This window comes from Papio anubis, chromosome 12 (genome assembly GCF_008728515.1).
Source record: "Papio anubis isolate 15944 chromosome 12, Panubis1.0, whole genome shotgun sequence".
In the NCBI taxonomy this organism is placed as follows: Eukaryota; Metazoa; Chordata; class Mammalia; order Primates; family Cercopithecidae; genus Papio; species Papio anubis.
The window spans coordinates 67,121,919-67,143,893 of NC_044987.1; the positions used below are offsets into that span (position 1 = coordinate 67,121,919).

A 21,975-nucleotide genomic window follows, 5' to 3' on the forward strand; every position below is an offset into this window, starting at 1 on the left:
CTTTGATTTATTCCAAATTATTTTATTTTCTTTGGAGCAACTGTAAATTCAATGCATTTTTAACTTAAATTCTTAAATGTTCATTGTTATTATATAGAAATTTAGTTAATTGTTGTGTGTTTATTTTGTATCCTTACCTTTAGTGAACTCATCTCTTTATCTAGGAGATTCTTTTACATTTACTGAGAGTTTCTACATAGACAATTACTTTGTCTGCAAATAGGAGTAGTTTTATTTTTTATTTTCCAAATTTCACCTTTTCAATTTGCATTGGAATATCATTTCATTAATATCTGCAGTTATCTTTAGTCTTTCCTTCTTTCTTTTGCTTTTGGTGAATATCGTTCTTTCTCAAACTTCTTGAGATAGGAACTTTGATTACTGATTTCAGTTCTTTCCTCTTTAGTAATATATCATTTAGTGCTGTGAATTTTCTTCTCAGTGCTGCTTTATCTGGATCTCATATATATCCTGTTTTTGTTGGGAGGAGAGTTTTATTCATGCCAATTAGACTTTGTTGGTTGATGATGTTTATGAGTTCTTCTATATCCTTGATGATTATGCCTAGTAGTTCAATCAGTTGCTGAGTTTGGATATCGAAGTCATCCTCACTCCTTCCTACCTTTTGCCCAGCCCATGCCATTGTACATAAGCCTGCAGCTAATCTCTATGGTCACAAATGTACCTGCAGCCAGCCCCAGGAACAACACCTATGCAAAGTGATGGATCCAGCCTCAACGGCTGCATACCCTGGTGCTTTGCTGTTGGACACATAGGCATTACTGGCAAACCCAACAGACCTCACAGCTACCACAGTTTCCACCAGCACTTGTCACAAATCCTCAATGCTATGGACCCTAGCTGCCTGAGTCAATGAGACACCATGTACTAGCAGACAAAGACCACCACATGCTCCTGCACTTGGCACCCTGTGCAACTAGAGCCATTGCCACAGCATGCTCCAGAATACCTCACTCACACAGTTGAAAGTATTTCCTTACCAAAAACAGTCCATAAAACCTGAAAGATGTGACTGTTTCTTTAAATGTGTGGAACCTATACAAGGCCACAAGGATCATGAAAAATCATGAAAATACGACATTATCAAAGGAATACAATAAACTTCCAGTAATTAGCCTCAAAGAAATAGAGATCCACAAACTTCCTAAAAAGGAATTCAAAATAATTGTTCCAAAGAAACTCAGTGAGATATAAAATAACACAGACAAATAATTTAGTCAAGCCAGGAAAATGACACAAAAACACAATTAGAATTTTGTTAAAGAGATAGAACACATTTTTAAAAACCAGAAATTTTAGAGCTAAATAATATAATGACAAAGAAAACAAAAGCAATAGAGAGCTTCAATAGCAGACTTAAACACAAGTAATAATCAGCCAGCTCAAAAAACAAGTTACTTGAAATTATCCAGTCAGATAAGAAAAAAGAATGAGAAAAAATGAGGAAAACCTATGGGATTTATGGGGCACTATCAAGAAAACTAATGTTGACATTATGGTAGTCTAATTAAGAGAAGGTAGAGAGAAAGCAGCAGAAAGCTTGTCAAAAGAAGTAATGACTGGAAACTTCCTAAATCTAAGGAGAGACATGGACATCTAGATACATGAAGCTCAAAAGTCCCCAAACATATTCAACTTAAAGAAGACTTCACTAAGACACATTATAATCAAAGCATCGAAAATCAAATACACAGAAAGAACATTAAAATCAGAAAAAGAAAGGAGGATTTCATGTACAAGAAAAACTCCATTAGGCTCTAAACAGATTTTTTTTGTGGAAACCTTGTAGGACAAGAGACAGTGGGATATTACATTCAAAGTAATAAAAGAAAAAAGTACTGCAACCAAGAATACTTACCTAGCAACGCTGTCCTTCAAAAATGAAAGTGAGATAAAGACTTCCTCATACAAACAAAAGCCTAATCACCACTAGACTTACCTCATCAAACATCCTAAAGAGAATTCTTCAAGTTGAAACGAAAGGGCACTATTTATGCAGGGCAGGGCCAAGATGGCTGACTAGAAGCAGCCTAGATCAGAGACTCTCATCAAAAAGAACCATAACAGCATGCGAATCGTGCAGCAACAACCAAGGTATCCAGGTTCTGTCATCAGAACTGACTACATAGTTGGTGTAACACATGGAGTGGAAGAAAGAGCAGTGTGGTGCAGTGGCCCACCTGACAGCCACATGGGGTAGGGGAATCCCAACCCCCTCGCCAAGGGAGGCAGTGAGTGAGCATGCTACCCAACCTGGGAAAACATGCATTTTCCCTGGAACTGTGCAACCCCTGAATTGGAAGATCCCACTTAAGGGCCCATTCCACCGGGTCCTAGGGTCCCAACCACAGAGCCTTGTGGATTCTCAACAGCCACTAGGTTAGAATCTGCTTAAGCCTGCCAAGCTCCTGGGGGGAGGGGCAACCAGCACCACAGTTGTGGTTGTTTGCTGTCTAAGCCATTTGAGCTCCTTAGGGGAGGGGCAACAGCCAACACTGGGACTAAGAGCTGCCTAACACACTAAGCTCCTAGGGCGGTGGAAGGGCAGCAGCCATCTCTATAGCTCCAGGCTGCACTTTTTCCCAGCTGGAGCCAGGGAGGCTGGATAGCTTGGTCTCAAGACGTATCCCTCACAGCCCAACACACCAGCTGTGGCAGGCTGTGCACAGAGTGCCTCTTCAGGCCTGACCCTGACCCATCCCTCCTCACTGGGTGTGGTCTCCCTGCAGGAACTCAAACAACTCTAGCCAGGGGCTCAGGGACAGAATTCTGATATCCTGGGCCTGAGCCCCTAGGAAGAAGGGTGGCTGCAGTCCCCATGAACAAGCAGACTTAGACTTTCCTCCTGCTAGTTCTGGGGAATCCAGGCAGCCCAGACGAGTGGGTTTTCCCCCAGCAAAGCATACCACCTCCACCAAGGGACAAAGTGCTTTGTTAAATGGGTCCTGCTCCCTGTGCCACTGAACTGGGTGAGACCCTCCAATGGGGGTTGTCATACACCCTATACAGGAGCATTCCTGCTGGCATCAGCTCGGTGCCCATCAAGGTCAGAGATCTAAGAGGAAGGAGCAGGCACCCATCTTTGCTGTTCTCCAGCCCCCTCAAGTGACATCTCGAGGCACAGGAATGAACCAAATGAATAGGGCCTGAAGTGATCTCCCAGCAAACCACAGCAGCCCTACAGAAGAGGGACCTGACCATTACAAGAAAAACAAACAGAAAGCAACAATAGCATCAACAAAACAAAAAGTCCCCACAAAAACCCCATCCAAGGGTTGGCAGCCTCAAAGGTCGATACTAGACAAACTCATGAAGATGAGAAAGAATCAACAAAAAATTCCTGAAAACCCAAAAGACCAGAGTGCCTCTTCTCCTCCAAATGATTCCAACACCTCTCCAGCAAGCATGTAGAACTAGACAGAGGATGAGATGGATGAATTGACAGAAGTAGGCTCAAAAGGTGGCAATAACAAAGTCTGCTGAGCTAAGGGAGGATGTTCCAACCCAATGCAAAGAAGCTAAGAGCCTTGATAAAAGGTTATAGGAGATGCTAACTAGAATAATCAGTTTAGAGTGGAACACAAGTGACCTGATGGAGTTGAAAAACAGCATGAGAACTTTGTGAATCATACACAAGTATCACTAGCTGAATGGACTAAGCAGAAAAACAGGATATCAGAATTTAAGACCATCTTGCCGAAATAAGGCATACAGACAAGATTAGAGAAAAAGACATGAAAAGTAATGAACAAAACCTCCAATAAATATGGAACTATATAAAAAGACTGAACATACAATTGATTGGAGTACCTGAAAGAGACAGAGAGAATGGAATGAATTTGGAAAACACACTTCATGATATTATCCAGGAGAACTTCTCCAACCTAGCAACACAGGCCAACATTCAAATTCAGGAAATACAGAGAACACCACTAAGATACTTCATGAGGAGACCAACCCCAAGACACATAATCATGAGATTCTCCAAGGTCAAAATGAAGAAAAAAATGATAAGGACACCAGAAGGGACAGGTCTTCTACAAAGGGAAGCCCATCAGACTAACAGCAGACCTCTCAGCAGAAACCCTACAAGCCAGAAGAGAGTGGGGCCCAATATTCAACATTCTTAAAGAAAAGAATTTTCAACCCAGAATTTCATATCCAGCCAAACTAATCTTCATAAGCAAATGAGAAATAAAATACTTTCCAAACAAGCAAATGCTGAGGGATTTTGTCACCATCAGGCCTGCCTTGCAAGAGCTCCTGAAGGAAGCACTAAACATGGAAAGGAAAAACTGGTACCAGCCTCTGCAAAAACATACTAAAATGTAAAGACCAATGACACTATGAAGAAACTGCATCAACTAGTGTGCAAAATAACCAGATAGCATCATGATGACAGGTTCAAATTCACACATAACAATACTAACCTTAAACATAAATGGGCTAAACACCCCAATTAGAAAACACAGACTGGCAAATTGAATAGAGTCAAGACCCTTCAGTGTGCTGTATTCAGGAGACCCACCTCACTTGCAAAGACACACATAGACTCAAAATAAAAGGATGGAGGAAAATTTATCAAGCAACTGGAAAGAAAAAAAAAAAGCAGGGGCTGAAATCCTAGTCTCTGACAAAACAGACTTTAAACCAACAAAGATCAAAAAAGACAAAGAAGAGCATTACATAATGGTAAAGAGATAAATTCAACAAGGAGAGCTAGCTATCCTAAATATAGATGCACCCAATACAGGAGCACCCAGATTCATAAACACCCCATTGTCAATATTAGACAGAACAACAGGACAGAAAATTAACCAGGATATTCAGGACTTGAACTCAGCTCTGGATCAAGTGTACCTAATAGACATCTACAGAGCATTCCACCCCAAATCAACAGAATATACATTCTTCTCAGTGCCACATGGCACTTATTCTAAAATCAACCACATATAAAACACTCCTCAACAAATGCAAAATAACAGAAATAATAACAAACAGTCTCTCAGACCACAGTGCAATCAAATTAGAACTCCGGATTAAGAAACTAACTCAAAACCACACAACTACATGGACATTGAACAACCTGCTCCTGAATGACCCCTGGGTAAATAATAAAATTAAGGCAGAAATCAAGAAGTTCTTTGAAACCAATGAGAACAAAGAGACAATGTACTAGAATCTCTGGGACACAGCTAAAGCAGTGTTAAGAGGGAAATTTATAGCACTAAATGCCCACATTAGAAAGCTAGAAAAATCTCAAATTGACACACTAACATCACCATTAAAAGAGCTAGAGAAGTAGCTAAGAATGGTAGCTCATGCCTGTAATCCCAGCACTTTGGGAGGCTGAGGTAGGGGGATCAACTGAGGTCAGGAGTTCGAGACAAGCCTGACCAACACAGTGAAACCCATCTCTACCAAAAACACAAAAATTAGCTGGGCATGGTGGCAGGCACCTCTAATCCCAGCTACTCGAGAGGCTGAGGCAGGAGAATCGCTTGAACCTGGGAGGCGGAGGTTGCAGTGAGCTGAGATTGCACCATTGCACTCCAGCCTGGACAACAGAGCAAGACTCCATCAAAAAAAAAAAAAAAAAAGAAAGGGCCAGGTGCGGTAGCTCGTGCCTGTAATCCCAGCATTTTGGGAGGCCGAGGCAGGCGGATCACGAAGTCAGGAGTTCAAGACAGCCTGGCCAATATGGCGACACCCCATCTCTACAAAAAATACAAAAATTAGCCAGGCGTGGTGGTGCACGCCTGTACTCACAGGTACTCGGGAGGCTAAGGCAGAAGAATTGCTGGACCCCAGGAGGCAGAGGTTGGAGTGTGCCGAGATGTCACTGCACTCTAGCCTGGGTGACAGAGTGAGACTCTGTCTCAGAAAAAAAAAAAAAAAGAAAGAAAGAAATAAGATCTACTGATAGGTCAGTAGGGCAGTAAGGTGGCTGTAATTTACAATAATCTATTGTAGATTTCAAATGTCTAGAAGGGAATTCAAATGGTTCTAGCATAGAGAAAAGACAAATATTTAAGGTGATGGATATTCCACGTACACTGATTCACTGATTTGATCTTGTTGTCAGGGCAACAAGAGCTAAACTCCGTCTCCAAAAACCAACAACAACAACAAGAGCTAGAGAAGCAAGAGCAAACAAATCCAAAATCTAGCAGAAGATAAGAACTAACTCAGATCAGAGCACAACTGGAGATAGAAACACAAAAAACCCTTCAAAAAAATAAATGATTCAAGGAGCTGGTTTTTTGGAAAGATTAACAAAATAGATAGACTGCTAGCTAGACTAACAAGGAAGGAAAGAGAGAAAAATCAAATAGACACGATAAAAATGATAAAGGGACCTTTATCACCACCGATCACACAGAAATACAAACTACCATCAGAGAATACTATAAACACCTCTATGCAAATAAACTAGAAAATCTAGAAAAAAAAATGGATAAATTCCTGGACACATACACCCTCCCAAGGCTAAAACATGAAGAAGTTGAATCCCTAAATAGACCAATAACAAGTTCTGAAATTGAGGCAGTAATTAATAGCCTACTAACAAAAAAGCCCAGGACCAGATGGATTCACAGCCGAGTTCTACCAGAGATACAAAGAGGAGCTGGTACCATTCCGTCTGAAACTATTCCAAACAATCAAAAAGGAGGGACTCCTCTTTAACTCATTTTATGAGGCCAGCATCATCTTGATACCAAAACCCAGAAGAGACATAACAAAAAGCAAAACTTCAGATCAATATCCCTAATGAATATCAATGCAAAAATCTTCAATAAAATACTGGCAAACAGAATCTGAAAGCACATCAAAAAGCTTATCCACCAAGATCAAGTTGGCTTCATCCCTGTGATACAAGGCTGGTTTGACATATGCAATTTAATAAATGTAATCCGTCACATAAATAGAATCAATGACAAAAACCGCATGATCATCTCAAAAGATGCAGAAAAGGTCTTTGATAAAATTCAACATTCCTTCATGTTAAAAAATCGCAATAAACTAGGTATTGATGGAACATATTTCAAAATAATAAGAGCTATTTACAACAAACCCACAGCCAGTATCACACTGAATGGGCAAAAGCTGAAAGTATTCCCTTTGAAAACCAGCACAGGACAAGGATGTCCTCTCTCACCACTCCTATTCAACATAGTATTGGAAGTTTTGGCCAGGACCATCAGTCAAGAGAGAGCAATAAAGTGTATTCAAATAGGAAGACAGGAAGTCAAATTGTCTGTTTGCAGACAACATGATTCTATATTTAAAAAACCCGCACATCTCAGCCCAAAAACTCCATAAGGTGATAAGCAACTTCAGTAAAGTCTCAGGTACAAAATCAATGTGCAAAAATCACAAGCATTCCTATACACCAACAATAGACAAGTAGAGAGCCAAATTATGAATGAACTCCCATTCACAATTGTTACAAAGAGAATAAGAGAATAAACTACCTAGGTATACAGATATCAAGGGATGTGAAGGACCCTTTCCAGGAAAACTATAAACCACTGATCAAAGAAATAAGCGAGGACACAAAAAATGGAAAAATATTCCATGCTCATGGATAGGAAGAATCAATGTCGTGAAAATGGTTATACTGCTTACAGTAATTTATAGATCCAATGCTATTCTGATCAAACTACCATTGACATTCTTCACAGAATTAGATAAAACTACTTTAAATTTCATATGGAACCAAAAAAGAGACTGTATAGCTGAGAAAATCCCAAGCAAAGAGAACAAAGTTGGAAGCATCACACTACCTAATGTCAAATTATACTACAAGGCTATAGTAACCAAAACAACATGGTACTGGTGAGAGGTGACAATGTGCTAGCAGCCCTCGTTTGCTCTCAGTGCCTCCTCGGCCTTGGCATCCGCTCTGGCCGTGCTCAAGGAGCCCTTCAGCCCAACGCTGTTTTGTGGGGGCCCCTCTCAGGGGCCTGCCGAGGCCAGAGCTAGCTCCCTCTGCTTGCGGGGAGGTAGGTAGGGAGAGGCGCAAGCGGGAGCCAGGGCTGTGCACAGCACTCCTGGGCTCGGTGGGCCCACACTCGGTGCAGCCAGCTGGTGCCTGCTGGACTTGATTGGAGGCTGGGTCCCCTGCATGGACCACTGTTCTCTCTTCACAGGGTCATTGTCCACGGTGGCAGGTCTCCATCTTTTTCTCGCTTCCCCTTTTTTCCTCTTGGTTGTCTGGGATGAGCTCCTTCTGGGTTGTCTGAGTGCCCAGGCTAGGTGCCACAAAGTCCCCCGGTGAGTGCCAGTGAGAGGTGAAACCGGCTGGGCTTCAGGGAGGGGTGGGGACTTGGACAACTTTTCTGTCTAGCTAAAGGATTGTAAATGTGCCAATCAGCACTCTGTGTCTAGCTAAAGGTTTGTAAATGCACCAATCAGCACTCTGTCAAAACAGACCAATCAGTTCTCTGTAAAATGGACCAATCAGCTCTCTGTAAAATGGAACAATCAGCAGGATGTGGGTGGGGCCAGATAAGGGGATAAAAGCAGACTACCCGAGCCAGCAGTGGCAACCCGCTGGGGTCCCCTTCTGCGCTGTGGAAGCTTTGTTCTTTTGCTCTTCTCAATAAATCTTGTTGCTGCTCACTCTTTGGGTCTGCACCACCTTTATGAGCTGTAACACTCACCACGAAGGCCTGCAGCTTCACTCCTGAAGTCAGCGAGACCAAGAACCCACTGGGAGGAGCAAACAACTCTGGATGCGCTGCCTTTATGAACAGTAACACTCACCACAAAGGTCTGTAGCTTCACTCCTGAAGTCAGCGAGACCATGAACCTACCAGAAGGAAGAAACTCCAAGCATGTCCGAACATCAAAAGGAACAAACTCCAGACACACCATCTTTAAGAACTGTAACACTCACCGTGAGGGTCCGTGGCTTCATTCTTGAAGTCAGCGAGACCAAGAACCCACCAATTTCAGACACACTGGTACCAAAACAGACATATGGGCCAGTGGAAAAGAACAGAGACCTCAAAAATAATACCACACATCTATGACCATCTGATCTTCATCTAACCAGACATAAATAAGCAATGAGAAAAGGATTCCCTATTTAATACATGGTGCTGGGAAAACTGGCTAGCCATATGCAGAAGATAAAAACTGGACCCCTTTCTTCCACCTTATACAAATTAACTCAAGATGGATTAAAGACTTAAATGTAAAACGCAAAACCATAAAAACCCTAGAAGAAAACCTAGGCAATACTTTTCAGGATATTGGCATGGGCAAAGACTTCATGATGAAAATGCCAAAAGCAATTGCAACAAAAGCCAAAATTGACAAATGGGATCTAATTAAACTAAAGAGTTTCTGCACAGTAAAAGAAACTATCATCAGAGTGAACAGGCAACTTACAGAATGGGAAAAAAATTTTGTAATCTACCTATCTGATAAAAGTCTTAATATCCAGAATCCACAAGGAACTTAAACAAATTTACAAGAAAAAAAACCAGACAACCCCATCAAAAAGTGGGCAAAGGACATAAACAAACACTTCTTGAAAGAAGACATTTATGTGGCCAAACAAAGATATTTAAAAGAGCTCAACACTGATTATTAGAGAAATGCAAATCAAAACCACAATGAGATACCATCTCATGCCAGTTAGAATGGTGATTATTAAAGGGTCAAGAAACAATAGTTGCTGGCAACACTGTGGAGAAATAGGAATGCTTTTACACTGTTGGTAGGAATGTAAACTAGTTCAACCATTGTGGAAGACAGTGTGGCAATTCCTCAAGGATCTAGAGCCAGAAATATTCAACCCAGCAATCCCATTACTGGGTATATACCCAAAGGAATATAAATTATTCTACTATAAAGACACATGCACACATATGTTTATTGGAGCACTATTTACAATAGCAAAGGCATGGAACCAACCAAAATGCCCATCAATGCTACACTGGATAAAGAAAATGTGGTACATATACCCCATGGAATACTATGCAGCCATAAAAAGGAATGAGATAATGCCCTTTGCAGGGACATGGATGAAGCTGGAAGCCATCATCCTCAGCAAATTAACAGTGTTGGGGTTAAATCAGACTGGTGGGAAAAATATTAGAGATACTTATAGAAATAGACACAAATCTTCTTGGAAGGCCTAGAAGTTTACATAACTTCAGTTATAACTTCGGTTAGAAGTTTGCATAACTTCCACCTTCAGCTGAAGGTGGCCTGATCCCTTTACCTTTAGTTAAACAAATTAAAATAGTAATAAAGAAAGGCGGAGTAGTTTACCTAGCTAGCTTGTTTACTCATATCATCTTAAGACTAACCCTTGATGTACCTCCAGTGCTTAAGTGCTTTTAATTGGGAAGTCCACAATGTCAATTGCCCTCCAATGGTGTTGACTCAAGTTTTTGTCAGTTAATCCTACTGAATAAATGTGAGTGAGTCACAGCTATTTACAGGACTCAGCAGGAAGCCTGTAAGCAGCTGGGACCCTCAGCTGTACTGGCAGAGCAGAATATCTGTGTGTCAGTTTATGTTTATTCATCCTTTGCCAAATCAGGGGTTTACAGAAATAGACCCCCACAGCTAGTGCCCCCGCGAAAGGAGCGCTGCCCCAACACAGGAACAGAAAACCAAATACTGCATGTTCTCACTTATAAGTAGGAGTTGAACAATGAGAATATATGGACACAGGGAGGGGAACAACACACACCGGGGCCAGTCGGGAAGTGGGGGTTGAGGGGAGGGAGAGCATTAGGACACATAGCTAATGCATGTGGCAGCTTAAAACCTAGATGATGGGCTGAGAGCTGCAGCAAACCACCATGGCACACATATACCTATGTAACAAACCTACACATTCTGCACTTGTATCCCAGAACGTCAAGTAAAACGAAAACAACAACAACAACAACAAAGAAAGGCCACTAATTAATAACATGAAAACACATGAAAGTATAAAATTTGCTGGTAACCATGGACATGTAGTCAAATTCATAATATTCATGCTGTAATTATAGTTGGTAAAACAGAAGTCTATTTTAAAAGTTAAAAGGCAAAAGCAATAAAAATAACTGCAATGGCAAAAATTTATAAACGCATATACAACATAAAAAGATGTAAATTTTATCATCAAAAACATTTAAATATGAGAGAGGAAGCAAAAGTGCCAAGCTTTTATGTGGTAGAAGTTATTATCATCTCAAAATAAAATGCTGTAACTATATGTTGTATATATGCCTCATGGTAACCACAAGGCAAAAATCTATAGTAGATACACAAAAGATAAAGAGAAAAGAATCAAGCCATGCAGAAAATCATCAAATCACAAAGGGAGACAGCAAGAAAGGAAGAAAGAAAAAAAATCTGTAAACCGGAAAACAAAATTTACAAAAGTAGTTAACAAAGTGGCAATCGTAAATACCTATCAGATTACTTTAAATGTATATGAACTATATTATCCAAAGAAAAGACATAGAGTGACTGAATGTATTCAAATGCACTTGCACTGTATCCTGCCTATAGGACACTCAATTCAGCTTTAAAGAAAACATAGACTGAAAGTGAAAGGATGGAAAAAGATATACCACACAAGCGGAAACCAAAAGACAGCAGCAATAGCTATACTTATATCAGATAAGATAGACTTTAAGTCAAAAACTGTCACAAAAGGCAATGAAGATAATTATATGATAAATATGGCAATTTACCAAGAGAAAAAGCAATAATTAATACATAGGCACCCTAGGTCAGAGCTCCTAAATACATAAAGCAATTATTAAGTAATCTGAAGGAAGAAAGTCAGCAGTACAATACTTCCAGGGGACTTCAATATTTTTCTTTCAATAACAGATAAGTTATTCAGACACAAAGACAATAAAAGGACGTTGGATTTTAGGCCAAATGAACCTAACAGGCATATACAGAATATTGCATCCCACAGCAACAGAAAACACATTCTTCTCAAATGCATATGAAACATTCTCTAGGATAGATCATATGTAAAGCAAGAAAACAAGTCTTAACAAATGTTAAAAGATTAAAATCATATCAAGCATCTTTTATGACCACAATGGTAAGAAGCCAGAAATCAATGACAGGAAATAAATTGTAAAAATCACAAATATGTGGAAATTAAATATCACTTTCTTGAACAACCAATAGTCAAAGAAGAAAGCAAATGAGAAATAAAAATATATCTTGTGACAAATGAAGGTGGAAACATAATATCTAAAAACTTACTAAATAAATCAAAAGTAGTTCTAAGAAGAAGGATTATGGTGGTAAATGTCTACATTAAAAAAAGAAAGATCTCAAATAACAACTTTTAAATTTTACTTTATTTTAAGTTTTGGGGTATATGTGCAGGATGCGCGGTTTGTTACATAAGTAAATGTTTGCCATGGTGGTTTGTTGCACCTATTAACCCATCACCTAGGATTAAGCCCAGCATGCATTAGCTATTTTTCTTGATGCTCTCCCTGCCCCCGCCCTCATCCCTGACAGGACCCAGATGTGTTTTGTTCTCTTCTCTGTGTCCATGTTTTCTCATTGTTCAGCTCCCACTTATGAGTGAAAACATTTGGTTTTCTGTTCCTGTGTTAGTTTGCTGAGGATAATGACTTCCAATTCTATCCATGTCCCTGCAAAGGACATTATTTTGTTCCTTTTTATGGCTGCATGGTATTCCTTGATGTATATGTACCACATTTTCTTCATCAAGTCTATCATTGATGAGCATTTGGGTTGGTTCCATGTCTTTGCTATGGTGAATAGTGCTGCAAAGAACAAACATATGCATGTATCTTTATAACAGAATGATTTATATTCCTTTGGGTCTTTACCCAGTAATGGGATAGCTGAGTCAAATGGCATTTCTGGTTCTAGGTCTTTGAGGAATCACTACACTGTCTTCCACAATGGTTGAACTAATTTACATTCCCACCAACAGTATAAAAGCATTCCTATCCCTCCACAGCCTTGCCAACATCTGTTGTTTCCTGACTTTTTAATAATTGCCATTCTGACTGGCATGAGATGGTATCTCATTGTGGTTTTGATTTACATTTCTCTAATTATTAGTGATGTTGGGCTTTTTTTTCATATGTTTGTTGGCTGCATAAGTGTCTTCTTTTGAGAAGTGTCTGTTCATGTCCTCTGCCCACTTCTTAATGGGATGGTTCATTTTTTTCTTGTAAATTTGCTTAAGTTCCTTGTAGACTTTGGATATTAAACCCATATTAATATTATCCATATTAGTCAGATGAATAAGTTGCAAATAACAACTTAATGTTACACCTCAAGGAACCAGAAAAGGAAAAACAAATTAAGCCCAAAGTGTGCTTTAAAAAAAGGAAATAACAAATATCAGAGCTGAAATGAATAAAACAAAATAGAAAAAAAATAGACCAACAAATTGAGAGATTTTTTGAGTAAAAATTAACCAAATTGGCTAACCCTTAGACTAAGAAAATAAAAGAGAAGACATAAGTAAATAAAATCCAAACTAAAAGAGAATACATTACACCTGATACCACAGAAATACAAAGAGACTACTGTGAAAAATTATACACCAGTAATTGAATAACCTGGAATAAATGGATAAATTCCTAGAAACATAGGTGTTCTATTTTTTACGTATGTCTAACATAAAAATAAAATCTGAACAGACCAATAAGGAGTTTGGAATTTGAATCAGTAATAAACTATCTTCCGTGAAAGAAAGACCCAGGATAAAATGGATCGTGAATTTTACCAAACATTTAAGAATAATTAATGCCAATCTTTTCAAATTCTTCCAAAACATTCAAGAGAAAGCAACACTTTGAAAATTATTCTGTGAAGTCAGCATTACCATGATATCAAGGATGGACAAATACACTACAAGAAAAAATTACAGACAAATACCCTGATAAATATAGATGCAAAAATTTTCAATAAAATACTAGTAAACAAATTCAACAACATATTACACATGATGATCAAGTGGGATTTATCTCTCTGATGTAAAGGTGGTTCAACCTATGAAAACAATAAATATGATACACCACATTAACAGAATGTAGGATTAAAATCACATGATCACCTCAATAAATGCTGGATAAGTATCTGACAACTTTCAACATCCCTTCAGGATAAAACTCTCAAAAAATTATGTATCAAAAAATATACCTCAACATAACGAAGGTCATGTATGACAAGCCCACAGCTAGCATCATATTCAGTAGTGAAAGGCTGAAATATTTTTCTCTAAAATCAGCAACAAGACAAGGATGCACACTCTCATCATTTCTAATCAACATAGTACTGGAAGCCCTAGCCAAATAAATTAGTCATGAAAGAAAAATAAAAGCCATCCAAATCAGAAAGATGCAACGTATCTGTATGCAGATAACGTTATCATATCTGTATGAAATCCTAAAGACTACATGCAAACACACACACACACATACACACACATTAGAACTAATAAATGAATCAAATAAAGTTGCAGGATGCTAAATCAACATAGAAAAGTCAGTTGTACTTCTTTATATGAACAAAGGTCTATGTGAAAATAAATTAAGAAAACAATCCCATTTATAATATTAAATAGCACCAAAAGAATAAAATACTTAAGAATAAATTTATCCAAGAAGGTAAAAAATCTATACATGAAAAATTATTTTAAAATGGATGTAAAAAATTGAAGAAGAAACAAATAAATATCCCTGTTCATGGATTGACAGATATAGATACCACCCAAAGCAAACTATAGACATAATAAAATTTGTCAAAATTACAATGATGTTTTTAGAAAAATTGAAAAAAAGTCATAAAATTCTTATGAACCTCAAAAAAGTTCAAATAACTCAAGCAGTATTAGGCAAAGAAGACAAAGCTAGAAACATCACTTTTACTGATTTCAAATTATATTACAAAGTTAAAGTGATCAAAACAGTATGGTACTGGCATACACACAGACCAATGGAACAAAATGGAAAGACAAGAAATAAATCAACATATATAGTCAATTAATTTTCCACAAGGGCACCAAGAATACACAATGGGGAAAGAATAGTGTCTTTAATAAATGGTTTTGGAAAAACTGCATATGCACACGCAAAAGAATAATATTGGATGCTTACTTATACCATACACAAAATCAACTCAAAATGGATTAAAGACCTAAACAAAATACCTGAAACTATAAAACTCCTAGAGAAAAGCATAGGGAAAAAGCTCCTTGATGTTGGTCTTCTCAATTAATTTTAGATTTGACACCAAAAGCACAGGCAACAAAAGCAAAAATAAAAAATTGGGACTACTTCAAACTAAAAATCTGCACAGCAATGAATACAAAATGAAAAGACAGAATTGGGAGAAACTATTTGCAAAACATGTATATTATAAGGGGTTAAGATCTAAAATATATAATTCACACAACTTAATGGCAACAAAAAGCACAAATAACTGGGTTTAAAAAATAGGCAAAAGTCCTGAATAGATATTTTCAAAAAGAAAATATGCAAATGGCCAATATATATTTGAAACATGTATTTGAAAAGGTGTTCAATATTAACCTTCAGCAAAATGCAAATCAAAACACAATGAAATATCTTCTCACACCTGAAAGTATGGCTACCACCAAAAAGACAAGTAGTAACAAGTGTTGGTTAGGGTGTGAAGGAAAGGGAACCATTGTACACTGTCGGTGGAAGATAAATTGGTATAGCTATAATAAAAACAATGTGGAGTTTCCTCCAAAATTTTAAAATAGAACTACCATATAGTTCAGCAATCTTTCTTCTAGGTATATTCACAAAATAAATGAAATCAGGATGACAAAGAGATATCTGCACTCCCATGTTCATTCAACATTATTCAAAATAGCCAAGATACAGAAATAACCTAAGTGCCCATCTATGGGTAAATAGATAAAGAAATTGTGGTACATATACACAGTGGAATATGATGCAGCCTTAAAAGAAAACAAGGAGATTCTCTCATTTACGACAACATGGATGAATCTGGATGATGCTATGCTAAGTGAAATAAAGAAGATAGAGAAAAACACTGCATAATCTCACTTATATGTAGCAAAAAAATGTTCAGTAGATAGAAAAAAATAGTAGACTGGAGCAAAGTGTGGGGGAAGTGGGAGATCTAGGTCAAAAGGTACAAAGTTGCAGCTAAGTAGGATGAATTAAGTCTACAGCTATATAGCATGTGGACTATAGTTAGGGTATTGTATACTAAAAGTATGCTAAGAGAGTAGATTTTAGGTGCTTCTACCACACACACACACAAACACACACACACACAAACACACACACACACACAAAGCTATGTAAGGTAATAGACACGTTAGTCTGCTTGAATATAGTTATTATTTCACTACGTACTTGTATACCAAAACATCATGTTGTACATCTTAAATATATACAATAAAAATGCAAAAAAAGAAAAATATTCCACCCTCATTTGTTTTTATGGTATCAGATGAGAAACTCTCTGTCTTTTCTAAATGGTTTTCCGCTATAAGAACAAATTCTTTCTCTCTAGTTCTTTAAAGGCTTTTCTGTTTTTAGTTTTTAAAATTTAATTAGCATGGATTTCCTTGGGCGTATCCTATTTGAGGTTTCTCAACTTCCTGAATCTGTGCTCTATATGTCTTTCACAAAATTTAGGAAGTTTTTTGCTATTGTTTCTTTGAATACTTGCTCAGTCCCTCTTTAATCCTCCTGTCCTTCTGGAACACCCACAATACACATGCTAGTTGTATTTTTACTGTCTCACAGTTATATATAGCTCTGGAGGAGTTTTTATTTTTCCAGGAACTGTGTGAAAATCAGATACATGGGAAAAGAGGAAAAATATCGTACCTGATTTGATCTGGAGCCCTAAGAAGGCTTCCTACATGAGGGGAAATAAAATTTAGGTTGGTATGTATAGCGTAAGTAAGCATTACCCAGGTGAGAGGGGAAATGCGTTTCAGTTAGAGGTACTGCACATAAGAGGGTCTTGAGGCATCAAAGAAAATACACATGTTTAAGGATTTGAAATAAGACCAAACAAGACCAAATAATTAGTTTTTAGAGTTTTGTGCTTAGGGCCGAGAGGAAGAGTGGTGAGAGATGAAAAAAAAAGGCCATATTCAGGATCTGAACTAATCTATTTAAATTTATGGTTAGCGTATTGAGGATTGGAAGAGAGTGAGAAACAAAGTAGAAAGCTGGCTAGGGTTTATTAGTCAAGGTTCTTCAGAGAAACAGATTCAATAGGATGTGTGTATACATGTGTGAGTGTGTATGTGTCTGTGTATGTGAAGGGTGTGTGTGTGTTTGTGTGTGTGTGAGAGAGAGAGAGAGAGAAATTAAGAATTACCCTTACGTGATTATTTTGGTGGCTAGCAAATCCTCAATACACAGAGGAGATGAGCAGATTGGAAATTCCAGCAAGAGGTGATACTGCAGTCTTGAATCCAAAGGCAGTCTAGAGGCAGAATTTCTTTCTCTTTGAAGGATCCTCATTCTTTTCTCTTAAGGCCTTCAACTGATTAGAAAAGATCCATTCATATTACAGCGGGTAATCTGCTTCAGTCAAAGCTACTGATTTAAGTGTTAATCGCATCTAAAAAATCCCTCTGCAGCAGTATCTATCCTGATGTTCAGCCAAACAACTGGGCACCATAGCCAAGTCAAGTTGACACATAATAATTAGATATCCAGGGGTACTATCGTAAAATAAATGTAAGATGTGGTAACTTGAAATCGAAGTGCTGACAATGAAGATGAAGAGAAGCTGTAAATAAATATTGGACTCAGAATGTATAAGAATTTGTAACGCAGTGTAGGAGTGTAGAGAAGAAAAAAATAAATCACTATAAGGCTTCTGAATCAGTAAATTGATTCGGGCTGGGCACAGTGGCTCACACCTGTAATCCCAGTACTCTGGGAGGCCAAAGCAGGAGGATTGCTTAAGCCCAGGAGTTTAACCAGCCTGCTCAACATAAGGAGACCCTGTCTCTACAAAAAAATTTAAAAATTAGTCATGATGGCTCATGCCTGTGGTTCCAGTTACTCAGGAGGTTGAGATGGGAGGATCACTTGAGCCCAAATGCTCAAGGCTGCAGTAAGCCAAGACTGCACCACTGCACTCCAGCCTGGGCAACAAAGTGAGAACCTGTCTCAAAAATAATAATAATAATACATTGATTCAATGATGGTGCATATTACAGCAGGACAGCAAGTTAGGAGCCAAAGAGAGGATGAGGAAAGAGAAACAAATGTGGTAGTCATTGGCATATAGAGGAAAATTAAGATTATTTGGGATGGAACGGTCCACTTCCCTTAAGTATCCTTAGCAGGCTGTGGATCTAACTATGAACAAATCACTCCAAGAGTTTATTCCACTCAATCCTTAACGAGTTCAGGAACACTGATGAGTCCTGCAGAGGAAGTCACCTCTTTTGGCCTGATGGAGGATTCCACAGATAACTCAGGGGCATCTCCCCTTTACTTTTCTAGAGACTTCACATATCCAAGGCCAAATTCAGAGGTCAAGAACACAGTTTAGAATTTTGTGGGTCCACAAAGCCCATCCCCAACAGATAACCTTACTGCAAGAAAAATGTTCCTAGCAATTTTATTTTCTGGTTCCACTTTGTCATTTCCTCACAGAATGTAATTAGTCATAACTCTAGTTATCACACACATTTCAGGATAAGCTGCTGTTGAAAATGGACACAGTCTTAATGATTTTAAAGTATAGTAACCTCAACTTACAGCAAATAACTACTTTTGAAAAATAAATGTGAATAACATTTTTTTTAATTTTTAGCATATTAAGTATTCTGTCATGTGAAACATTTTGTTTTTGTTAATTATACATTTAACTTAATTTTGTTAAAGGTAACTAACTATGGACCTCTGATTTACTACTTAGTGTCTGAAAATCCACTAGCTGCATATATTAAAAAGCTCTGTACTAGTTAACTATATATAAACATATATTTCAATGACAGGCACTCAATTTCCTTTTATTATTATATCTATGGGATATCATTATATTAAATTCTACAAAAAATAGTCATCATTAAGATAATATTTTTCTACCAAGCTCTCTCTTCAGAGCCCCCTTAATCTCCTTGTTCCTGAGGCTGTAGATCAGGGGGTTCAACATGGGAATCACCACCGTGTAGAACACAGACACCACCTTGTTCTGGTCAGTTGAGTAGCTGGACTTGGGCATCACATAAATGAATGTAATGGTCCCATAGAACAGAGTGACTGCAGTGAGGTGGGAGGTGCAGGTGGAGAAGGCCTTGTGGCGCCCCTCAGTGGAGCGCATCTTCATGATGGTGATGAGGATATAGATGTAGGAGATGGCTATGACACACATAGTGACCACAATGATGGAGCCAGAAGAAAATGAGAGAACAACTGTGGAGACACTGATATCAGAACAAGAGAGTTCAAGTAAGGGAGCAAAATCACAGAAAAAATGATTTACTTGATTTGGTCCACAGAAGAGTAAAAAATAGAAGGAAGTAGTATAGGAGACAGCAATGAGAAAACCAGCCATGTAAGCTACTAAGAGTAGCTGGACACTGACTTGTGTGGACATTTTGGTTGAATAAAGCAGAGGACTGCAAATTGCCACAAAGCGGTCATAGGCCATGGCAGCCAAAAGGAAGCATTCGACTGTCGCAAAGAAAGCCGCTGAACCAAGCTGGATGGCACATCCAAGGTAGGAGATTGTATTTCTCTCCACCAGGAAGTTTACAAGCATGTTGGGTGTGACAGAAGATGAATAGGCCATGTCAGCAAAAGCCAAGTGACTCAGAAAAAAATACATAGGATGATGCAGCTGAGAAGAGATTCTGATAAGAATAATTATGCCGAGATTGCCAGATGTGGTTACCAGGTAGATGCATAGGATGATCATGAAGAGGATGACTCGAAGGATTGGATCATCTGTTAAGCCCAATAGGATGAACCCTGTCAGAGCAGTGCAGTTCCCGTCCTTCAGGGAATCCATGAGATGGAGTAGCTGCTGACTAAATGAACCCATGATGAGAACAGCACATTAAAATGTTATAAATTTGATGGCTTCATCTTCATTAATATATACATGAAGGTTAATATGAACAGATGTATCACTCAAGGAAAGTTTAGACTTTTTTTTTTACCTTAGGGTTTCATTGTTTATATATTTGTGGATAATGAGTCTTTCTGTATTTTAAAATCTGTTTTAGAAGAAACACCAAAAAATTGCTTCAAATAATGTGTATACTTTTCAATTTGTATTTTTAATGAAATATACTTAAAGTTGCTTTAAAGAGAAAGATTTTAAAACATAAGACTTACAAGAATAATAAAAGGTATGGTACATATAACAAAAATGATTAAAATATATTAATGTAAGATTAATGAAAACTTAAATATTAGCTAACATTTACTGAATGCCTATCAAAATACTGGCTCAGGGTTAAGAATTGTATCTATATGTATATAATATATAACATATATTATTGTATTATATACATTATATATACAGACGTATCTATTTTAATTTCCATAAAATAATATTAAGCACTTTTATTATTACCATTTTATAGATAGGGAAACTAAGTTTGAAAATGTTAAGTAACTTTCCTAAGGTTACATAGCAAGTGGTAGAGTCCAGATCTGAATCCCACGTAGTTTGAATCCAGTCAATTTCCATAATAACTATGTTATTAATGTAATTTGTATAAAATTGTACAATGTAATTCGTATAAAATTGTATAACCATTACATTTATAGCATAGTTGGAAAATATTTACCAGGAAATCTGGTACACTTGAAAATCAGTAGATAACAGATTAACATTTCAGTTCTCTGAAATGTACAACTGACGTATAAGAGATGCCTAGCTAGTTACATAGTTTATAATGTTTACCACTTAAACAACACTCGTTTTTTAAAAGAGACATACGATTTTCTTCATAGGACAAGGAAGAAATAGGAATTTCAAGTTGTGCTTATGAATGAAGTCACCTAGTATACATTGATTAACTATTTTTATTATTTCCAGTTAAAATATTATTATATCAAGTAGGTTGAAATAACAATTTAACCACTATGCAAAATGTTGTATGATTAATATTCAGAACATAATTAAGATATTTAGTCAAACCAAATCATTTCCTAATATAACAGTGTTAACAAATTGAAGTATTATAGAATCAAATCATATTATTTCGGACATAATATACAGAAGAACAAAGTTTCAGCCTACAAATATAAGAAGTTTACCAAGGACACTCTGCTGATGGCCACCTTGACCCTCATCTCCAAGCTGTCTGGTCTTACAGCCTTATCTTTCTCTGAAGTGTCTAGTTGGGCCAGGCATGGTGGCTCACATCTGTAATCCCAACACTTTGGGAGGCTGAGGTGGACAGATCACTTGAGTCCAGAAATTTGAGACCCACCTGTGCAACATGGCAAAACCTCGCCTCTAAAAATTAGCTGGGCTTGGTGGTGTGCACCTGTAGTCTCAGTTACTTAGGAGGCTGAGGTGGGAGGATCACCAGAGCCTGGGAGGTCAAGGCTGCAGTGGGCCATGATTGCACCACTACACTCTAGCCTTGGTGATAGAGGGAGACCCTGTCTCCAAAAAAAAAAACAGTCTTTGGCTGGGCATGGTGGCTTACACCTGTAATCCTAGCACTTTGGGACGCTGAGATGGGTGGATCACTTGAAGTCAAGAGTTCAAGGCCAGCCTGGCCAACATGGTGAAACCCCATCACTACTAAAAATACAAAAAGTGGCCGGGCGCGGTGGCTCAAGCCTGTAATCCCAGCACTTTGGGAGGCCGAGATGGGCGGATCACGAGGTCAGGAGATCGAGACCATCCTGGCTAACACGGTGAAACCCCGTCTCTACTAAGAAATACAAAAACTAGCCGGGCGAGGTGGCGGGCGCCTGT

At 38.1% G+C, this 21,975-nt stretch overlaps 1 protein-coding gene across 1 annotated transcript; it reads right to left on the reverse strand.

The window, feature by feature from the left end:
- Positions 1-18,980: 18,980 nt before the first annotated feature.
- On the reverse strand, positions 18,981-20,292 carry LOC101013615 (olfactory receptor 5P2). The gene has a single exon (XM_003919122.4). It carries the CDS (start codon positions 20,074-20,076, stop codon positions 19,099-19,101), a length of 978 nt encoding a protein of 325 aa, XP_003919171.3. The 5' UTR covers positions 20,077-20,292; the 3' UTR covers positions 18,981-19,098.
- Between the last annotated feature and the right edge of the window lie 1,683 nt (positions 20,293-21,975).